Raw genomic sequence first — 20,052 nt, 5'->3', positions numbered from 1 at the left:
ATATAAAATCACTTGGGAAGAGACCCAGCATGGGGTGGCATTGAGAAGGAGGGCAGGTTTGGGAGAGAAGGAATATAAAATAATTTGAAATACTATCTTCAGGGAAATCACCATAAGGAACAGAGTCAGAAAGTGAACAATAAGAGAAAATTGGGTGTGAGGAAAGATTAAAATTACCAAAGATCTAAGGAAAAAGAAAACTCAAACCTTGAATGTAACTGAATAAATCAATAGGGAAAACATTAACAACAGAAAGAAATATGGCTTCTAGATCTAGTAAAATGAGTTCAGGTATCAATAAATAAATGCTGGAAAACGAAAACAACCTAATGCTTAATGAAACGTAGAACCTTGTAGAAGAGAGGGAAAACGTGGAAATGACAACACACTGTTTCTGAGTAGTTTGAAAGAGAAATGAAAATTATGAGAGTAGAATTTATGGCGCCTGCATAGTAAAACTCATAGGTAGAACAGAAAAACTGAAATCTGCAATGGCAGGTTTTACTGGGGGGAAAAAAAGAGAGAAAAAGAAAACAGACTGGAAAGACAAACATATAGAAATAAAGGACAATCTAGAAGGAGAGAAGCAAAAGACAATATTAAAAGAATGTATGATCACTATACAAGCAAAGCATATTAAGATCAAAAACCTAGATACATAGAGACAGTGTGAAAATATTATATTTTCCAGAGGAACACAACAAAACAAAAACTATTAACAACTGCTCACAACTTCTGAACTGAGAAAATAAAATGAAGTTGAAATAATTATTTGCCCTTGGCAGGAGTGGGGAAACCAATATTACAAAACTGCAAGACACATCATAGTTAAATTTAACAGTTTAATTTAGAAATAAGTCCTGTAAATGATCAGGAGAAAGATCTTGAACTGCAAAGGAAGTAAATTTGAATAGCATGAAATTATTTTTCACCCACCAAAAAATGTAGAAGGAAATGGAATAATATATTCCAAAGAGCAGTGGAGCTTAGGATGTAGCAACCTACTCTGCAAATTTGAGCAAAACCATAATGAAAACAGATAGGTGTACAATGATAAAAAAGCATTTGAAATAATTTTTTTTTTGGGGGGGGGGAGGGACAGCTAAGTGGCGCAGTACTGCCAGCCCTGAAGTCAGGAGGACCTGAGTTCAAATCTGGCCTGGGACACTTAATACTTCCTAGCTGTGTGACCCTGGGCAAGTCCCTTAACCCCAGTTGCCTCAGCCAAAAATAATATAATTTTAGGAATAAAAGCAGAATTGAAGAAATTTGTTTCTCAAATACCACAAACAGCAAAAATGCAGTATAACAGAATAAATACAGCAGCTAAGGACACTAAGAAAAATAGTGACAGCAGTAAGAGACTTTTTCTAAATGTACACAAACAGAAAGGGGTGAATGTAGCCATATGGTGGAGCTAACAGCGAATAAGCAGGTCTGAGGTATTATTTGACAGAATCTGGCAACACCCTGCCTAGAGATGAATCAATGTTTTTGTCTGTGACTAATAGCGACAGGAAAGGGTCCACGAAAGAGGGACAGAAAAGCAGGGAGAGATAAAGATATATGTGATGTGTTTAGGTCAAATAGAGAGCTAGTAATGAGGTAAAAGTGACCCCTGTGGTCTCAATAGGAGAAACCTGCAAGAAAAATGAGTAAGAAGAGAAGGATGGAAAAGGGGGGAAGAGAAGGAAGAAGGCCTTGTTTTGGTCATAAGAGGGGGTTCCACTGAGGAACACTCCAATAGATGAAGAGAAATAATCTGTGAAGGGAGACGGTGTGCTGAGTTTTGTCTGTGGGAATTTTGTGTTTGAAAAGGCCATTTTTTTCCTGCCTTAAAGGTAGGAGATTGGAACTCTTGGGGGCAATTGGAAAATGGGAGAATAAGAGGGCATGGATCTTGTGAGGAGATCCTGAGGCAAATGAGAAAAAATTAATGGTAGAAGATATAGATAAGTCTTTGGCTACATAATCTGAAGAAATGCCCTACCATGGGACAGTTTTCTTTCTGATAACCTTAGTTGTAGAGGGCCTGAACTCTGGATAAGTATACTTGAAATAAGGTATTAAATCGGTGGAATTGATAAGACGATTGTTCTCTAGTTCACATATATACTTAGTACTTAGCATGGTGATATAATGGTTCTCTAGTTCACACATGCTCAGTATACTGTAATGATGTAATTGTAATAGGGTAATTTAAACTGGGGACAAAGTCAGACTTGCAGAACGGATCTCGTGAGAGGATGATACAAAGAGATTAAAAGACAGTTGCTGTTCTCTCACCTCTCTGACTGAGAGGCCTTTGTGTTACATTGTGTTGTCTGACCTCTCTCCTCTTCCCTCTGCCTCCAATTTATCTCATTCCCAGTCCACAACACCTCTGTTAGCAAAGGCTGCCTTGCAACTCCTTCAGATGTTATGATCCACAGCTGTGGAGGCTCTCGGAGAATTGACCTGTCTCTTAACAGACTAACATCTAATACCCTGTACCAAGTTAAGGTTGAAATGGGTTCATGATTTAGACATAAGGTGATATTATAAGCAAATTAGGAGAACATAGGATGATCTGCCTCTCAGATCTATGGAGAAAGAAAGAATTTATGGCCAAAAAAAGAACTAGAGAACATTATGAAATGCCAAATGAATAATTTTGATTATATTAAATTAAAAAGGGTTTGTACAAGCAAAACCAAAGTGACCAAGATTAGAAGGGAAGCCAGAAACTGAGGGAAAGAGAGGGAAATTTCACATCCAATATTTCTGATAAAGATCTCATTTCTAAAATAAGAAATCAGAAGTAAGTCAAATATATAGCAATACAAGCCATTCACCAATTGATAGTCAAAAGAAATGAAGAGACAATTTTCAGATGAAGAAATTAAAACCATTTTCAGTCATGAAAAAATGCTCTAAATCACTTGATTAGAGAGATGCAAATTAAGACAATTCTCATGTACCACTTCATGCCTCTCAGTTGGCTGAGATGACAGGAAAAGAAAATGATAAATGTTGGAAGGGATATGGGAAAACTGGGACACTAAATACATTGTTGGTGGAATTGTGAACTGATCCAACCATTCTGGAGAGCAATTTGGCACTATGCCCAAAGGACTATCAAACTGTTCTTATCCTTTGATCCAGCAGTATATCCCAAAGAGATCATGTATCCCAAAGAGATCATGAAAAAGGGAAAAGGACCCACATGTGCAAAAATGTTTGTGGCAGCCCCTTTTATTGAGACAAGAAACTAGAAAATGAGTGTATGCCCATCAGTTGGTTGAGTAAGTTATGATTTATGAATAATTGTTCTATAAGAAATGATGAGCAGACTGATTTCACAAAAGCCTGGAAAGACAAGAACTGATACTAAGTTAAGTGAATAGAAGAGAACATTGAGCACAGTAACAGCAATAACAGCAAGATAATGTGATGATCAACTATGATGAAATTGGCTCTTTTCAAAAATGAGGTGATTCAAGATAATTCCAATAGACTTGTGATGAGAGGAGCCATCCACCTTGAGAGAAAGGAATATGGAAATTAACTGTGATCACAGCATAGTATTTTCACCTTTGTTGTTTGTTTGCTTGTTTTTTTTTTTCTCACTTTTTTCTCCTTTTTACCTGATTTTTCTCATGCAGCATAATATAAATGAGAAAATATAGGTAGAAGAATTGCACATTCTTACCCTATATTGCATTACTTGCTGTTTAGGGGAGGAGTAACGTGGGGAGGGAGGGAGGGAGAAAAATTTAGAACATAATGTTTTGCAAGGGTGAATATTTTAAAACTATCTTTGCATGTATTTTTAAAAAAAGAATGAGAAGAGAGTAAGACTTTTTCAGATATATTTCTACATCACAGCACAGATGCAGAGAGAACACAAATATTGATCCTAATTTATAAAAAGTAATTTGTAAAATAAAATCAACTTTCAAAACTATTCTCAAATATTTCATAAGAATTTTATAATTATTCAGGAAATTATGAAAAAATTTACCATTGACAAAATAATTATTCACTGACATAATTATGGACATAGTTTCCCCCACATTTTTTCCTTATAAGTCATGTTTGTTTGTTTTGATCTAGAAAGGCTGTTATATATATGTTATATATATATATGTTTACATTTTCTAGAAATAAAAGTGAATTAACCAAAAATTTCTTATTAATTTATTAAAAATTCAATATACTTGCATTTTACTTCTATTTTAAAAATATAAATATAAATAAAATAACATTTTATTTTTCCAATTATATGTAAAGATAGTTTTCAACATTCTTTTATTTATTTATTTATTTATTTATTTATTTTTGCTGAGGTGGTTGAGGTTAAATGACTTGCCCAGGGTCACACAGCTGGGAAGTGTTAAGTGTCTGACACCAGATTTGAACTCAGGTTCTCCTGACTTTAGGACTAGTTCTTTATCCACTGCACCACCTAGCTGTCCTACAACATTCATTTTTTAATGAGATTGGGGATCTAAAATTTTTTTCCTCCCTCCCTCCTATTCTCTATCCCCAAGATGACAAGGATTCTGATATAAATTGTACATATGTGATCATGTAAACATATTTCCTTGTCAGTCATATTGTGTGATAGTCAATTATGCTGATGGTTTTCTTAATATTGAATCATCCCCGCATTCCTGGGTATAAATCCCACCTGGTTATAATTTATTATCTTCATGATAAATTGCTGGAATGTTTTTGCTAATATTTTATTTAAAATTCATTAGGAAGATTGGTCTATAATTTTCTTTCTCTCTTTTGGCTCTTCCTGGTTTAAGTATCAGTAACAAATTATGACAACTGTCATAAAAAGAATTTGGTAGGAATTTTCCTTTTCCTGTTTTTCCATATACCTTATATAGTATTATAATTAATTGTTTCATTTAAATGTTTGGTAGAATAAACTGGAGGGTTTTTTTCATGGAGTTCCCTGATAGCTTCTTCAATTTCTTCTTCTAAAATGGGGTTATTTAAATATTTTATTTCATCTTCTGTTATTCTGGATAATTTTTATTTTTGTAAATATTTTTTCATTTCATTTAGATTGTTGGATTGATTGATATATATAGTTGGATGAAATTGCTTCCAATTATTGCTTTAATTTCCTCAATCTTTTCATTTTTCATATTGGTAATTTTTTTTTAATCAAATCAACCAAAGATTTACCTATTTTTATTGTTTTTTTTTCTTCGCAAAACCAGCTTTTACTTTTATTTATATGTTCAATAGTTTTCTTACTTTCAATTTTATTCTCTCCTTTGATTTTTAGAATTTCTGATTTGATATTTATTTGGGGGGGGGGGTCTTAATTTTTTAATTGCACACCGAGTTCATTGATCTTCTCTTTCTCTATTTTACTCATATAAGCATTTAGAGATAGAAAATTTCCCCCAAGTACTGCTTTGACTATCCCATAAATTTTAGTGTACTGTCTCATTATTGTCATTATCTTGGATGATATTATCGATTGTTTCTATAGTTTGTTGTTTTACCCACTCATTCTTTAGCATTAGATTACTTAGTTTCAATTATTTTTTTTTTTTTTTGTTGAGTTAATTGATGTTAAGTGACTTGGCCAGGATCACACAGCTAGAAAGTGTTAAATATCTAAGGCCAGATTTGAACCCAGGTTTTCCTGACTTCAGGTCCTGGTACTCTATCTATTATGCCATGGCCCTTTTTACATGTTTTTTTTTTTTTTTTTTTTTTTTTTTGCATCGTGATCTGAAAAAGATGAACTTAATAGTTTTTCATTTCTGCATTTGATTGTGAGGTTTTTACTGCCCTGAAACATGGTCAATTTTTGTGTAGGTGCCATGTACCACTGAGAAAAAGTTATATTCCTTTCTGTTTACATTTAGTTTTTTTCCAAAGATCCAGCATATCTAACTTCTGGAAAATTCTATTCCCTCCTTAACTTCTTTCTTGTTTATTTTGTGGTTACATTTTTCTAGTTCTGAGAGGGGGAGGTTGAATATAGTTTTGCAAGCTGTCTATTTCTTCTTCACTTAACTTTTCCACTAAGAATTTGCTACATCAGTTGGTGCATATATATTTAGTATTGACATTATTTAATTATCTATGGTACCTTTTATTTAGCAAGATGTTTCCTTCCTTCTCTCTTTTAATTAGATTTTTTTTTTTATTTTGTTTTGTGTGAAATCAGAATTGCTACCTTTGCTTTTTTAAGCTTTAGTTGTAGTCTAATATTCTGCTCTAGCCTTTTCCCTTTACTCCTTGTGTGTATCTCTGCTCCGGATATGTTTGTATTTTAAAAAAAGAAAAAAACGTATTGTAGGATTCTGGTTTTTAATCTACTCTACAGTCCATTTCCATTTGATGAGAGAGCTCATCCCTTTCACACTCACAGCTGTTATTACTTACTATATATTTCCCTACATCCTGTTTTTCCCCCTTAGTTATGCCTTTCTTTCTCCTTTCATCCTATCCCACCTCACCAGTGTTTTACTTCTGACCATTGTCTCCCTCATTCTACCCTCAGTCCTCCCTCCTTTTTCTTTCCCTTTCTCCTACTTCCCTATAGGGTGAGATTAATTTCTCTGCTTAATAACTTAGTTTGTGTGTTATTCCCTCTTTGAGCCAAATCTAATGAGAGGAAGGTTCAAACAGTATTCACACTTTCCCTCCTTTCTCTCCACTGTAATGTCTTTTATACCTTTTCATGTGACATAATTTAGTCTGTCTCTCCCCTTTGCTCTTTTATCAGTATAATCTTTTCACCTTTTAATTATTTTTTTATCATCACATCAAAGTCAATTTATATTCACACCCTCTGTCTAAATATACTACTTCTAAATGCTCTAATAGAGTTATAGTTTTTAAGAGTGACAAGAATCATCCTCCCATGTAGAGATATAAATACATTTAATTTATTGAATATTATGTTTGTTTTTTCTTTCCTTTTTACCTTTTTATGCTTTTCTTGAGCTTTGTATTAGAAGGTCAGATATTTTGCTCATCTGTGTTTTTTTCCATCAGGAAAGTTTGAAAATCCCTTATGTTATTGAATGTCTATATTTTCCCTTGAAAGATTATGTTCACTTTTCTTGGGTAGTTAATTCTTGGTTGTAATCCAACTTCTTTTGTTTCCTGTAATATCATATCATAAGCCCTCCCATCCTTTAATGTAGAAGCTATGTATACCTGGATATAGCTCCTTGATATTTGAATTTTTTTTTCTGGTTACTTGCACGATTTTCTCTTTGACCTGATAATTCTGGAATTTGGTTCCAATATTCCCTGGAATTTTCATTTGGGAATCTCTTTCAAAAAAGAATCAATGCATTTTTTCTTTTTTCTTTTTTTTTCTTTTATTTTATTTAATAGCCTTTTATTTACAGGTTATATGTATGGGTAACTTTACAGCATTGATAATTGCCAAACCTCTTGTTCCAATTTTTCCCCTCTTTCCTCCACCTCCTCCCCCAGATGGCAAGATGACCAGTAGATGTTAAATATATTAAAATATAAATTAGATACACAATAAGTATACATGACCAAATGGGATTGGGAATTCAAAGTAATGGTTCTTAGTCATCTCCCAGAGTTCTTTCGCTGGGTGTAGCTGGTTCAATTCATTACTGCTCCATTGGAAATGATTTGGTTGATCTCATTGCTGACGATGGCCAAGTCCATCAGAATTGGTCATCATCTAGTATTGTTGTTGAAGTATATAATGATCTCTTGGTCCTGCTTGTTTCACTCAGCATCAGTTCATGTAAGTCTCTCCAGGCCTTTCTGAAATCATCCTGTTGGTCATTTCTTACAGAACAGTAATATTCCATAATATTCATATACCACAATTTATTCAGCCATTCTCCAACTGATGGGCATCCACTCATTTTCCAGTTTCTAGCCACCACAAAGAGGGCTGCCACAAACATTCGTGCACATACAGGTCCCTTTCCCTTCTTTATGATCTCTTTGGGATATAAGCCCAATAGTAACACTGCTGGATCAAAGGGTATGCACAGTTTGATAACTTTTTGAGCATAGTTCCAAATTGCTCTCCAGAATGGTTGGATGTATTCACAGTTCCACCAACAGTGTATTAGTGTCCCTGTTTTCGCACATCCCTTCCAACATTCCGCATTATCTTTCCTTGTCATTCTAGCCAATCCGACAGGTGTGTAGTAGTATCTCAGAGTTGTCTTAATTTGCATTTCTCTGATTAATAATGACTTGGAGCATTTTTTCATATGACTAGAAATAGTTTCAATTTCTTCATCTGAGAATTATCTGTTCATATCTTTGACCATTTATCTATTGGAGAATGGCTTGATTTTTTACAAATTAGAGTCAATTCTTTATATATTTTGGAAATGAGACCTTTATCAGAACCTTTGATGTAAAAATATTTCCCAGTTTATTGCTTCCCTTCTAATCTTGTCTGCATTAGTTTTGTTTGTACAAAAACTTTTCAGTTTGGTATAGTCGAAATTTTCTATTTTGTGATCAGTAATGATCTCTAGTTCTTCTTTGGTCATAAATTCCTTCCTCTTCCACAGGTCTGAGAGATAAACTATCCTGTGTTCCTCTAATTTATTAATAATTTCATTCTTTATGACTAGGTCATGAACCCATTTTGACCTTATCTTGGTGTACGTGTTAAGTGTGGATCAATGCCTAGTTTCTGCCATATTAGTTTCCAATTTTCCCAGCAATTTTTGTCAAACAGTAAGTTCTCATCCCAAAAGCTGGGGTCTTTGGGTTTGTCAAACACTAGGTTGCTATAGTTGTTGACTGTTTTGTCCCTTGAACCTAACCTATTCCACTGATCAACTAATCTATTCTTTAGCCAATACCAAATAGTTTTGGTAACTGCTGCTCTATAATATAATTTTAGATCTGGTACAGCTAAGCCACCTTCATTTGATTTTTTTTTTTCATTAATTCCCTTGAAATTTTTTACCTTTTGTTTTTCCATATGAATTTTTTTGTTATTTTTTCTAGGTCATTAAAATAGTTTTTTGGGAGTCTGGTATAGTGCTAAATAAATAGATTAGTTTAGGTAATATTGTCATCTTTATTATATTTGCTCGCCCTACCCAAGAGCATTTAATATTTTTCCATTTGGTTAGATCAGACTTAATTTGTGTGAAAAGTGGTCTGTAATTTTGCTCATAAAGTTTCTGATTTTCCCTTGGCAGATAGATTCCTAAATATTTTATATTATCAGTAGTTACTTTAAATGGAATTTCTCTTTGTAACTCTGACTGTTGGATTTTGTTAGTGATATAAAAGAATGCTGATGCCTTATGTGGGTTTATTTTATAACCAGCAACTTTGCTAAAGTTGTGGATTATTTCTAATAACTTTTTAGTAGAATCTCTGGGATTTTCTAAGTATACCATCATATCATCAGCAAAGAGTGATAATTTGGTTTCCTCATTGCCTATTCTTATTCCTTTAATCTCTTTCTCAGCTCTTATTGCCAAAGCTATCAATGCATTTTTTCAATGACTTTTTTAGTTTTAGTTCTGGGATGTTAGAGCAGTTTTCTTTGATAATATTTTGAAAAATATTGTGCAGGCTCCTTCCTTTCAGGAAGTCCAGTAATTTTAAAATTATCTCTCCTGGATCTATTTTCTAGGTCAGCTATTTTTCCAATATAATATTTTACATTTTCTTCTATTAAATCATGTTGGACTGATTCTTATTATCTCTTGTGCAGTTCTAATTTTTAAGGATTTTTTTTTTCTTCAAATAGCTTTTAGTAATTGGAGATGGGAACCTAGAAGTCACCAAAGAGGATTAGGGATGAATATGTGGATTTGACAGTTATCAGCATAGAGAAGATAATTAAATCCATGGGAACTGATGATACCACTAACTGAAATAGTTAGAGGCAGAAGAGGAGATGATCCAGGACAGAGCCCTTTGGTGTTCTCCATACACAGCAGACATGATTCTATAAAGATCATTAAAGGAGACTGAGGAACAATAGGTGGTAGGAGAACTTAGAGTAACGTCACATAAATCAAGAGAGAAAAAAGAATCAAGGAGAATCAAGGAAAAAGAATCAAGGAGAAGAGGGTGATTGTGTCAGAAGCTGCAAAATGGTGAAGAAGGATGAGGATTGTTGATACTAGGCCCCTAGTTTGGGCAATTTAAAATATCAGTAATTTAGTAGAGAAAAGTTTCAGTCGAGTGTTGCAGTTAGACTCCACAATGTGGGACTAATAAGTATATACTCATTGGCTTTTCTTCCTCTTCTCTCACTTGTTCCCTTTGTAGTCATTCCATTGTAGTCAGATTTCACTTCCTAATTCTTTGCTGGTTCATCATCCACATCCTACATATCCCTTGTTTTTTTGTTCCTCGGGTCTCTGTACTAGGTCTTCCACTTTTATATCTACACTTATGGTGATCTCAACAATTCCCACTGTTTTGTTTGGTTTAGTTTTACTTTTTATAATCTCTATGCAGATCTATGTATCTATAAAACTGAGTATCCTAAAGATACCTCAAATTCAGCAGGTTTAAAATAGAATTCATTCTTTCTCTTGAAACTTTTCCTTCTTCCAAACTTCTTTTCGTGGTTGAAAGCACCAGCATTATATTAGAGTTTCAGACTCCTAAACTTAAGGATAATCCTCAGTTCCACACTCTTGCTTACTTTTCATATCCAGTAGTTGCCAAGTCTTGCTACTTTTACCTCCACACCTTGCATCCAATTCATTTCTGTTCACAGAGTACCTTAATTCAGGCCTTAATCACCTATAGCCTAACCTTATTCCAATGGCATCTTCATTAGTTTCTCTTTCTCATGTCTTTAAAGTCTTTCACAATCTTGTTCCAACCAGTATTCCTACATTTCTCACGTAATTCTGTAGCCTCTCTTCATTGTTTTCCGAAAATGTACTACTTCATCTCCATCTCATAAAATACCTCTTTTTCTTCAAGAAGCAACTCACAAGCCTTCTACATGAAGCCTTTACTGATTCTTCCTCCCTGCAATAACTAATGCCTCCCTTACTGTGTTGCATTTAACTATTTCTAATTATGTTGTATGTTTTATTATAAATTTGCTTGTGTATAACATGTAGAAACATGTTGTCTCCCCCATAATAGTGATAATTTCATTCTTTGATTTGTATCCCAGTGTAGAGAATAGTTCCTGATACGTATCAGACATTAATATTAAAAATATTAAATACTTGTTTAAGTTGTATTAACACTTTTTAGTTATAACCCTAATTAGTGATATATATTTTACATGTTGCTTATGTATATTTTAATTTTATGTTTAACTTCCGTCTCTGAGGTGTATATGATTTACTTTTCAAAGATATAATGGAATCATCCTTGCCTCTAAGACAGTAGGTTTATGTAACGTAATACTTGGTGCTCTGAAAATGATTTGATCAAATGGTTTTCTCTAGGATATATCCTTTTTACCTAGCAATGTGTAAAATCCTTTACTCATCTCTTGTATTGAGATGGTATGATGTATCAGTTCTTTGTTTATCTCTTAATAATAATTCAATCAAAGACTTTTACAAATAGCTCCTCTTTTGAAATAGACCATGTGATAGTATATTTGCTCCTGAATCAATCTAATTCTGGGTTAGTCTTGTTAACTGTAGCACTAATTCAAGAATATTATTAAACTATTTATATCTTGTCTTCATACTTCTATCTCTTGAGTATGTTTTAGAAATTAGAAAGGTGACTGTGACTATAGAGTTTTATTCAGATGTGGCACCACATTGAGCCCAAATAAACTAGATCAGCTTTGCTTCTCTTTGAAATCATTCTCGACTCCCTTTCCCCTTGAAAACTGAATGTGAGTATCAGTCTTTATCTCTCTGCTCCATAGAATCCACAGAGACTCCTTCAGGGAAAGTCTAACCAATTTTTCTTTCAAAGCATGAGTCAGCCTACAAACCTATTACACTAGAATTTTGCAAATGGGATCAAAGCGATAAAAAAAAATTGGAATTCTCAGCCCTAACTAGAAAAGTCATTGGGAACTGTAACCCAAATCTTTAATATAATCTATCCCAAAAGAGAGCTAACTAAAATTCTTACTTCTTCTGAAAACTTCAGAGGCCAAGCTTCCAGAGGCCCATTTCTTCCACAGTAATTCTAACATACAACCTTAGAGATTTCGGTTTTTTTCTTTCTATTTATGTTTCCTTGAGAATTTACAGTCTAGACCTACCTGATATCTCAGTTATGTCATTTCTTGTAATTGTGGAATATTTTAAATTTGGCATCTATGTGCAAACAATACCACTAATTGGAAGGAAGTTTGATTTTTGTAAATTAGACCTAGAGCAAGTGTTCTTAGACTTTTTTTTTTCCTCCTGTCTGGGAACATGAATGGGAAATTTATATTTGAATCCTAAGCTCCTGATCTAGAAGATGCACATTCTATATGTCTATCCTAGGTAACAGTCACTGCTTCCTGTCCCTTTCCCCTCACTACACATTGGCTTAGCCTATGTCTTAAGGTTCTTCAAGAAATATTTATGGTTGTTATAGCTCACCAAATCTTGTTAACTCTCTTTACTTTGATAGTTAATAGTTAATGGTGAAGAGGATTTACTGTGCTGCATGCCATCGAGAATCTTTTCACCTCCAGATTTTCATGAGTCTCATATGGCCTCAAATTGTTTTCTCTCAAGAATTTAAAATAGAGGCAAATCTAAACCCAAGATAAAAGAAAAAAAACTTTTTCCAAATTTTATTACCCAAATCTTAATACAATAAACCCAATCAATTTAGTTATCTTCCAAATATTAGCCCTGTATTAATTCTACCTTCCAGACTTCATAATAGCATGAGAGGATATCATTCCTGGCTCCTTAAGGCATTTAAATCTTGTGCTACCAAAACTTTCAATATTTATTTTTCCTTCTATTTGTCTTCACAAGTCTCAAGAGTAATTTAGTGTTAAACATTTCAAAATCACCTCCCCTTTGTGATATTCCTCATATCCTATATATGTTTGTGAATATTTTCCTATTGATTGAGGAGAGTACACATTCTGCTTTGAGGACTATTGCATATCTGATTTCATTTAGAAGAGGGTAGTCCATCTTAACTTTTTTCAAAGAAAGAGCAGCATACCTACTATAAAAATTGTCAAATAGATACATGACAAATAAAAAAGCACTTTAATCTTGTATGTGGAAATTAATCATTATTAAGAAAATTAATTGAAAATTAATGAATAGAAAATTAATGAAATTAATTATTATTAATAAATTATTAATAACAAATTAATAGAAGGGGGCAATAGGATAGCAGATTCTTTGGTCTGTCAGAACACATATCCACACTGTTCCTGGAATTAAGGACAGTAAATGACTGTCTAAAGATAGAAATTCAGGATTTGGATCATTACTTAAGTTAAATTTAAATTATTATTTGGAATCCCTCAAGAAATTTTTCAGAGAACATAAAGCTGGCCTACCAAAATGCTTAGCTTTGGTCAGCTTCAGGTATTCAGATAGATTTCCCTTCAGTCCGTCTCATTCACAAGGTCCTATTAAACCCCAAAGGAAGGGAAGGTAGTTTTTTTCTAAAACTGAGTGACTTCTGCTAGCCCAGCTGACCATCAAACTTGGTACAGAGGAGTTTTTTCCTTGCCAGCTAGCCAAACATCATTAGGTTGTTCTTTTTTGGTTCCTTGGGTATTTACACCAGAAAAGCTTAACCACAGAAAATGAATGCATCAACAATCTGTATCCTTGCTTTAGTATCAGTCATTGTTTACTTGCTATCATCATGTCAATCTGACCTTCAACATTTAGTCAGTCAAGTTGCCCCTCAGTACTTTTTATTTTCTACCCCATTAGTAGAAAATCCAATTGTAAATTTGCCTTAAAATTTTTTCTTCCTGGAAAGGTTTTCCAAACTCAGGTCCCTAACTGACAAGCATAATTTTTTTTCATCAGAATCATATAAAACAAAATTATTCTCATGAATCATCCTAATTCCTCAGATGTTAATGGAGATTTTTATATTAACCTTGTTCTCCACTAACTTTTTCTCTTCTAAGGAGATTGAGATCTTCGTCTTTCTATAGAGTTGCTGAAGAAAAGAATAATATACTAACAACTCTTGTTTCCTCTGGCTACATTCTTGTTATCTAGTTTCTAGAAGAATATTTCTTTATAGTTGTCAATGCTTATTCTCCTATAAGGAAATTGGACTTCCTCTGTTCTCTAAAGTTAGAACCCATTTGTGGAGACATAATGGCCTTGGCTTAGAGACAGACCTCTGTGTTTGGAGTCCATAGGTTAGCCACCTGTTTTCCTTTGCCTTCCAAGTACTTAAAACAAAACACTTTTTTCTTTTTTTGCTTAAACCCAGCATCCTGCCCAAAATATTGTTTGATTCTGCAGTTATAATCTGTAATTACTATTCTCTTCCTATTTCCTGATGATCTAAACTGTATAGTAACCTATTGCAAGCTGGCAAGGACAATTCAATTCATTCTTTCAAAAAAATCTCAAATTTATCAATAAAACATTTTTCTTAAGACCATCAAGTGGTATGATTGTGTCATAAATCAATGAGTTATTTTTCCAGCCTAGGTCAGCAGGTAGAGAATTAAACTATCTGTGGACACTGGGGACAGGATCAGGATCAGGAGCAAGTTACATGTATTCTCATGAAAAGAGAGGAACCAAACAGTGAATTTCTATTTAAATTCTATTATGAAGAAATGATACATGTGTCCTGATCAGAACCTATCATCAGGGGGTCACAGAGGGAATATAATTAGAGAGCTGGGAATAGTTCTGTTCTGTTTTGATGATCTTAAAAGAAGGGAAAGGGAGGGGGAAAGGAATGATCTGTTTGAGGGGTGAGAAGAAAAATGAAATTATTTTATATGCTCAATTAGAAATCTATATATACAAGGAAATAGGTATTAGGGAATATTGGGGAAGCAGTTAACACTTGAATCCCACTCATTGAAACCTGGGCAAGGGGAGGGAAGAATATACACACCCACACAGAGTTAGGCATAAAAAAGTACTTTCATTTGATAGGGAAACAGAAGGGAAAGGGGAGAAGGAAGAAAAGAAAATAGGAGAAAAGATAGATTAAGAAAAGTTTTTAGTCCAAAGGATTCAAACTAAAGATTTACAAAATTGTTTTTAGCATCTCTTTTTGTTGTGGCAAAGAACTGGAACTGGAATCTGAACTGGAATCTGAGAGGGTACACATTTTTTGGGGGGAATAGCTAAATAAGTCATAAGTATATAAATGTAATGGAATACTGTTGTACTGTTAGAAGAGATGAAGGGGATGATTTCAGAGAAACATATAAACTATTGCAAAGTGAGGTGAGTAGAACCAAGTGAACAATGTATACAATAACAAGAATATTGCAAAGATAAAAAATTTGAAACAGATAAGGATACTGACCAATGCAGTGACTAAATATTATCCAAAAAGACTTATGATAAAATATGCTACCTATATGCTAATAGAGATGTGATGAATTCAGAGTGTGGCAGATTGAGACATATCTTGGGGAGATATGCCACTGTGGGAATTTGGATTTCTTTTTGTTTTTTTGTTTTGTTTTGTTTTTTTAATATGATAGGTTTTGTTTTTCTTTCTCAATGAGAAAGGTGGAAGAGAAAAAGCTGGAAAGGATAAGGAGGTTTTTCATTGATTTTTTTTTTTTAATAATGAATTGAATTGGAAACTAAAGATTTCCTGATTAATCTGATTGCTGTGGAAATCTACTGAATCAAAAGTTTTCTAGAACTTCAAGTAGTACAATATATTGGTGAAGAAACAAATTTACTGTCAAGGAGTGAGGATCTATCAGTAAGTTAATTCCTATTTACAGTACATTGTATTCAGTGAACATTCAGTATCTTATTTCTAATCAATAGATATATATCAGAAGATAATGAATTTATGATATAATATGAAACTTAAGCATGTTACATTATTCTTCCATCACTTTTGATATTCTTGCTTCTCTGTATCCTTTTTAGAAAAGATTGTGGAGTTTATAAATTTCTGACAGCCTCTTTATCAAAACTTCACATTGTATTCTGAGCCTTAATACAGTGTGATTTGTTTTGTTTTTCTTTTACCAATTACCTTGATACAGTCTTTAACATTCACTCACTGAAGGGAAGGCATAAATTGTGACTTTTCTTGTCCTTTAGAAATAGCTTGAGAGATAGCTGAAAGGAGGAGCCCAGGAGCTTCAGACACTTCAGCAGATCCCTGAGTTCATCAGCACAGGTCGTCAGCTGACCAGGGCTTCTTACCTTGTGTGGTTCTTGCAGGTCCTCATTACATTCTCCATGAAGGCTCTGCCCAATCTGTTCAAGGCTTTCCTGTACGTCTTTTAATATAGTTTCTGCATGCCAGGATAACTATAGAGCTGTCTCTCTCATCTTTCAGCTTTGCTCCATGATGAGTTGTCATGTCCTCATTGGAGCTATTTTCTACACACCAGTTGTGTGAGTTCATGTGCCACAGCCCACATAAAATTGGTGCATGTTTTTTCACAGCCCCTTGAATTACCTTATATTTTTGAGTTTTTTGAAATGATAGATAATACTCAGTTATTAAGCTTGTATTAAATGTGAAGAAAAATTTCTCAGAGCCAGGGAGAAGAATTTTATTATAGGGAATCAAAGGAATAGTAAGTGCAGTTTTGGTGCAATTGATTACCATACCTTTTCCATAATCAATGATTTTGATTGGATTATTGTTTCTAAAGCTAAAAGGGAGAAGGCAGTTGAGTATTAAGCAGGTGTCAGTAGGACAGAGGGCAGAATAAACAGACTGAATGGATATGAAGCATGATTAGGGACTTACTACCTATAGAAGGTTAGGTAAATTTGCATTCACTTACCAACTAGGAGAGCTTAGTTATAGGTTGTATTTGCACAGCTGAGTGTACTAACGCTGCAACCTTCTTATCTTGTGCCATTCCATTGCCCTTTGTCATTTACTTTAAATAATTACAAAAAAAAAAAAAAAAACTAGACAAATGTTATCTTCAAGTTTAATAGCATTTGGGTATCAGGGTATGGTTATTGCCATACTTGAATCCCATGGGACTCTAAGCAATAGGGTTGGTGTGAGTGAGACTCTGTCAAGATAAATTCCTTCTAAGATTTCCAGTTACTAAAATACTTTTTGGAAAATATCTCCTGAATCCCCTGTCTCTCTAAATTCCACATTCATATTAAGATTGTAATATATAGGATATGACTATAAAGTGAAAAGATTGGTTTCTTGCTGAATATTCCTTTTATTCTATTCAAAGGAAATGCCTTATGATATTATTTGCACCATTGTACAAATATGTTTCTTGGAATTTCTTTTGAAGTTTTTTTTCTTTTTTAGTATCCATATAACATTCTTTTGAATATCTTCCTTGATAGTATTTATCCTTTGGGACTGAATTTGATATTTATTAAAACAACCAAAATCCATTCAGAGTATTATAAATAGAATTAGTCAAGCTTCTTACAAGCTGTTTGTTCTTTTTGCAAGGAAAGTTTAAAAAAAAATTGTTCTAACACAAGATTAAATTTTTTTGTGTCTTTTGAAACTTGATTTTAAGGTAGTTTAAAAAATTTATAACTCTTCTATTTCTGCTTCTTTTTCTTTACCATTCTCTATTCTTTTTCTTTTGTCCTTCCAAAGATGTTATCTACCAAGCTTTTGGTTACTATGTATGAATACCACATCATTTTTTCCTGACCTTCTATTCTTTCCTTCTTCCTTACACCCTCAAACTTTGTATTATATAGTTGTTCTTCATTGCTTGACACACATGAACTGAAAGAAATTTTACTAGGTTGGATCTTAAAGTTAGGTAGGCTCCCCATGGGTAAGAATCATTATCTTTTTTCATCCTTAAAGTATGTTAGTTTTTCTGTGACATCTGTTGGCTAGTTCAGAAAAAGGAGCCTTCCTATCCATGTCCTGTTGAACTAGAACCAGGTCCCCTAATGGTATCTTAGATCAGTTCCCTTCTCTTTTTTCATTTTTAGTGGCTAACCAGGTTAATACTTTGCTTGATGAACTCTTAATTTAATTGATCTTTTGTAAAGAGAGGTTCATAAAAAGTAACTTTTCCATAATAGATTAACTAAATAATGAATTTAACTTTCTATATATAAATTTCTTCCCTTAATTTAAGTCCTATTTTCTACCCTAACTGCATACTGTTGCAAAAGCTGGGAGTTTATATAAAGGACAAAACAACAACAGCAACAATAACAAAAAAAAAAACTTGACTGTTTTAGGTTTGGTCTATCATTAAACAGTATAGCTTAAAAAATTATTTGCTAATAGTTTAGCATTAAGTGAATTTCTCAAAAGTGGATGTCTTTTTTGGTGGCTGAAAATGCATTCAGATTCATTAACTTGACATTTTATTAAAAAATGAAATGGGTTTTAAAAAATATTTTGTTTTTCAACTCAAGAAGACATAGGATATTCACATGAAGATAAAAGATTCTTTCCTTGCAAAATTCTATCATCTGGGTGGTAGAACAATAGAAACTATGTTTTCTGGTTACTTTACTAGTCAGATTTCAAAAGAATAGTTTTGATAGTTAAGGAAAAAAAATTAAGAATGAGACCTTCAACAAATTTTTTTATGTTCTTATTGCATACAGAGAACAATACTAGGTGCTGGGAGAGATTAAAAAGTTTACGTAAAACATAGTCCCAGCCTTTCTGAACTTTTTATCTAATAAAGGTATTCTTAGCCTAGCTCTGGGAAGATGAGTGGGAAAAAATTTTGCATCTTTATTTTCACTCATCTCTAAAACTTATTTTTTCTCCACTTATTTTTTTTAAATTCTTTATAACTTTATCCTATTATTCCAGATCTATATTACTTCGATTCTTGTATTCTCTGGTTCAGCCATGTCTTTGATCTGGATGTCCCCTATACCTAGAATGTGATCCTTCCTCACCTTTGCCTCTTGAATTCCCACTTTTTTTCAAAGATCAGCTCAAGTGCCATCTTCTACTGATCTCTCTACCTGCTACTGCTTCCCCACATCAGTTATCTTATATTTATTTTGCATATTTACTTATATATGCAAATATCAATACCTCCTTATTTCTTCCAATAGAATGCTAAGTGATTCAACTTATGTTATGGGAAGAGTTTTTCCCAATTGAAAATGGGAGGAAGAGGACTTTATGGAACTTTTCAGAAACTTTAGGCATGATGTAAAATGTTCTTTCACTTGTATTTCTTTGTTCTCTTTACCTTCCTCCCAACTTAAATTAGAAGGATAAACCAAAATTTCTCTATTATTCAAGCAGCAGCCAATTTAGTTTTTTTATGCCTTGTTTTTGTTATTTTTCTTTTCAGATTTTTTAAAGAGACCTCTGGAGAGTTATGTGAGGAAATTGAAAGTCCCAGTTCATGTAATTCGAATGGAGCAGCGTTCTGGACTGATCAGAGCCAGATTAAAGGGAGCTGCTGTTTCTAAAGGCCAGGTCATTACCTTCTTAGATGCTCATTGTGAGTGTACAGTAGGATGGCTGGAACCACTTTTGGCAAGAATCAAAGTCGACAGGTAATTAGCTGGAAACTAATATTCTTTCAAACTGATTTTAGTGCATTCATCCTATGTAACATGATAATCTTTACTTCAACATATAGAGTGAATGACATGATAAATGTTCTTTGAGTAAATATATTCTGTATTATGTTAGGTATAAATCAGATTTCCTTGTTTATGAAAAACTTTTTCCAGAAGTACTCACTTCTAAAAAGTTATGTTTTCCTACCTGGAAAGTTAATTGTACCCATTCTCTATTTAGATAGCTTGGTTGAGACAAAGTGAAATTTCTTAATTTGGATATCAATTGGTTTTCCTCTCTTTATCATTCTTGCTTATTTAGCTAACCATCTGAGGGATAGGAAGTTCCTTTCCTAGTGCTTAGTGTTAAAAGACAAAACCAGAAAGAATTGAATGGGAAACTATGAAGAGAAAGGAATGGGAAAGGGAAATGATTTTTTTTTGATAAGCTGTATCACTCCAA

General features: G+C 33.4%; 1 protein-coding gene and 1 long non-coding RNA gene across 2 annotated transcripts in view; one reads left to right on the top strand and one right to left on the bottom strand.

Annotated features, from left to right (window-relative positions):
• Nucleotides 1-20,052, bottom strand: part of LOC116420530 — a 129,762-nt gene that overhangs the window by 7,015 nt on the left and 102,695 nt on the right. The gene's annotated exons all lie outside the window — the stretch shown is intronic.
• The window catches only part of GALNT1 (polypeptide N-acetylgalactosaminyltransferase 1), a 148,714-nt gene that overhangs the window by 86,163 nt on the left and 42,499 nt on the right, over nt 1-20,052 (top strand). Inside the window, exon 5 of the mRNA XM_012541180.3 lies at nt 19,376-19,583. Coding sequence (XP_012396634.1) covers nt 19,376-19,583 — 208 coding nt within the window. The remainder of the gene's footprint in view (nt 1-19,375; nt 19,584-20,052) is intronic.

The sequence above is a fragment of the Sarcophilus harrisii genome, chromosome 1, assembly GCF_902635505.1.
Source record: "Sarcophilus harrisii chromosome 1, mSarHar1.11, whole genome shotgun sequence".
In the NCBI taxonomy this organism is placed as follows: domain Eukaryota; kingdom Metazoa; phylum Chordata; class Mammalia; order Dasyuromorphia; family Dasyuridae; genus Sarcophilus; species Sarcophilus harrisii.
The sequence above is the reverse complement of the archived record's forward strand: the minus strand, read 5'-3'. Positions and strand labels throughout refer to the sequence as shown.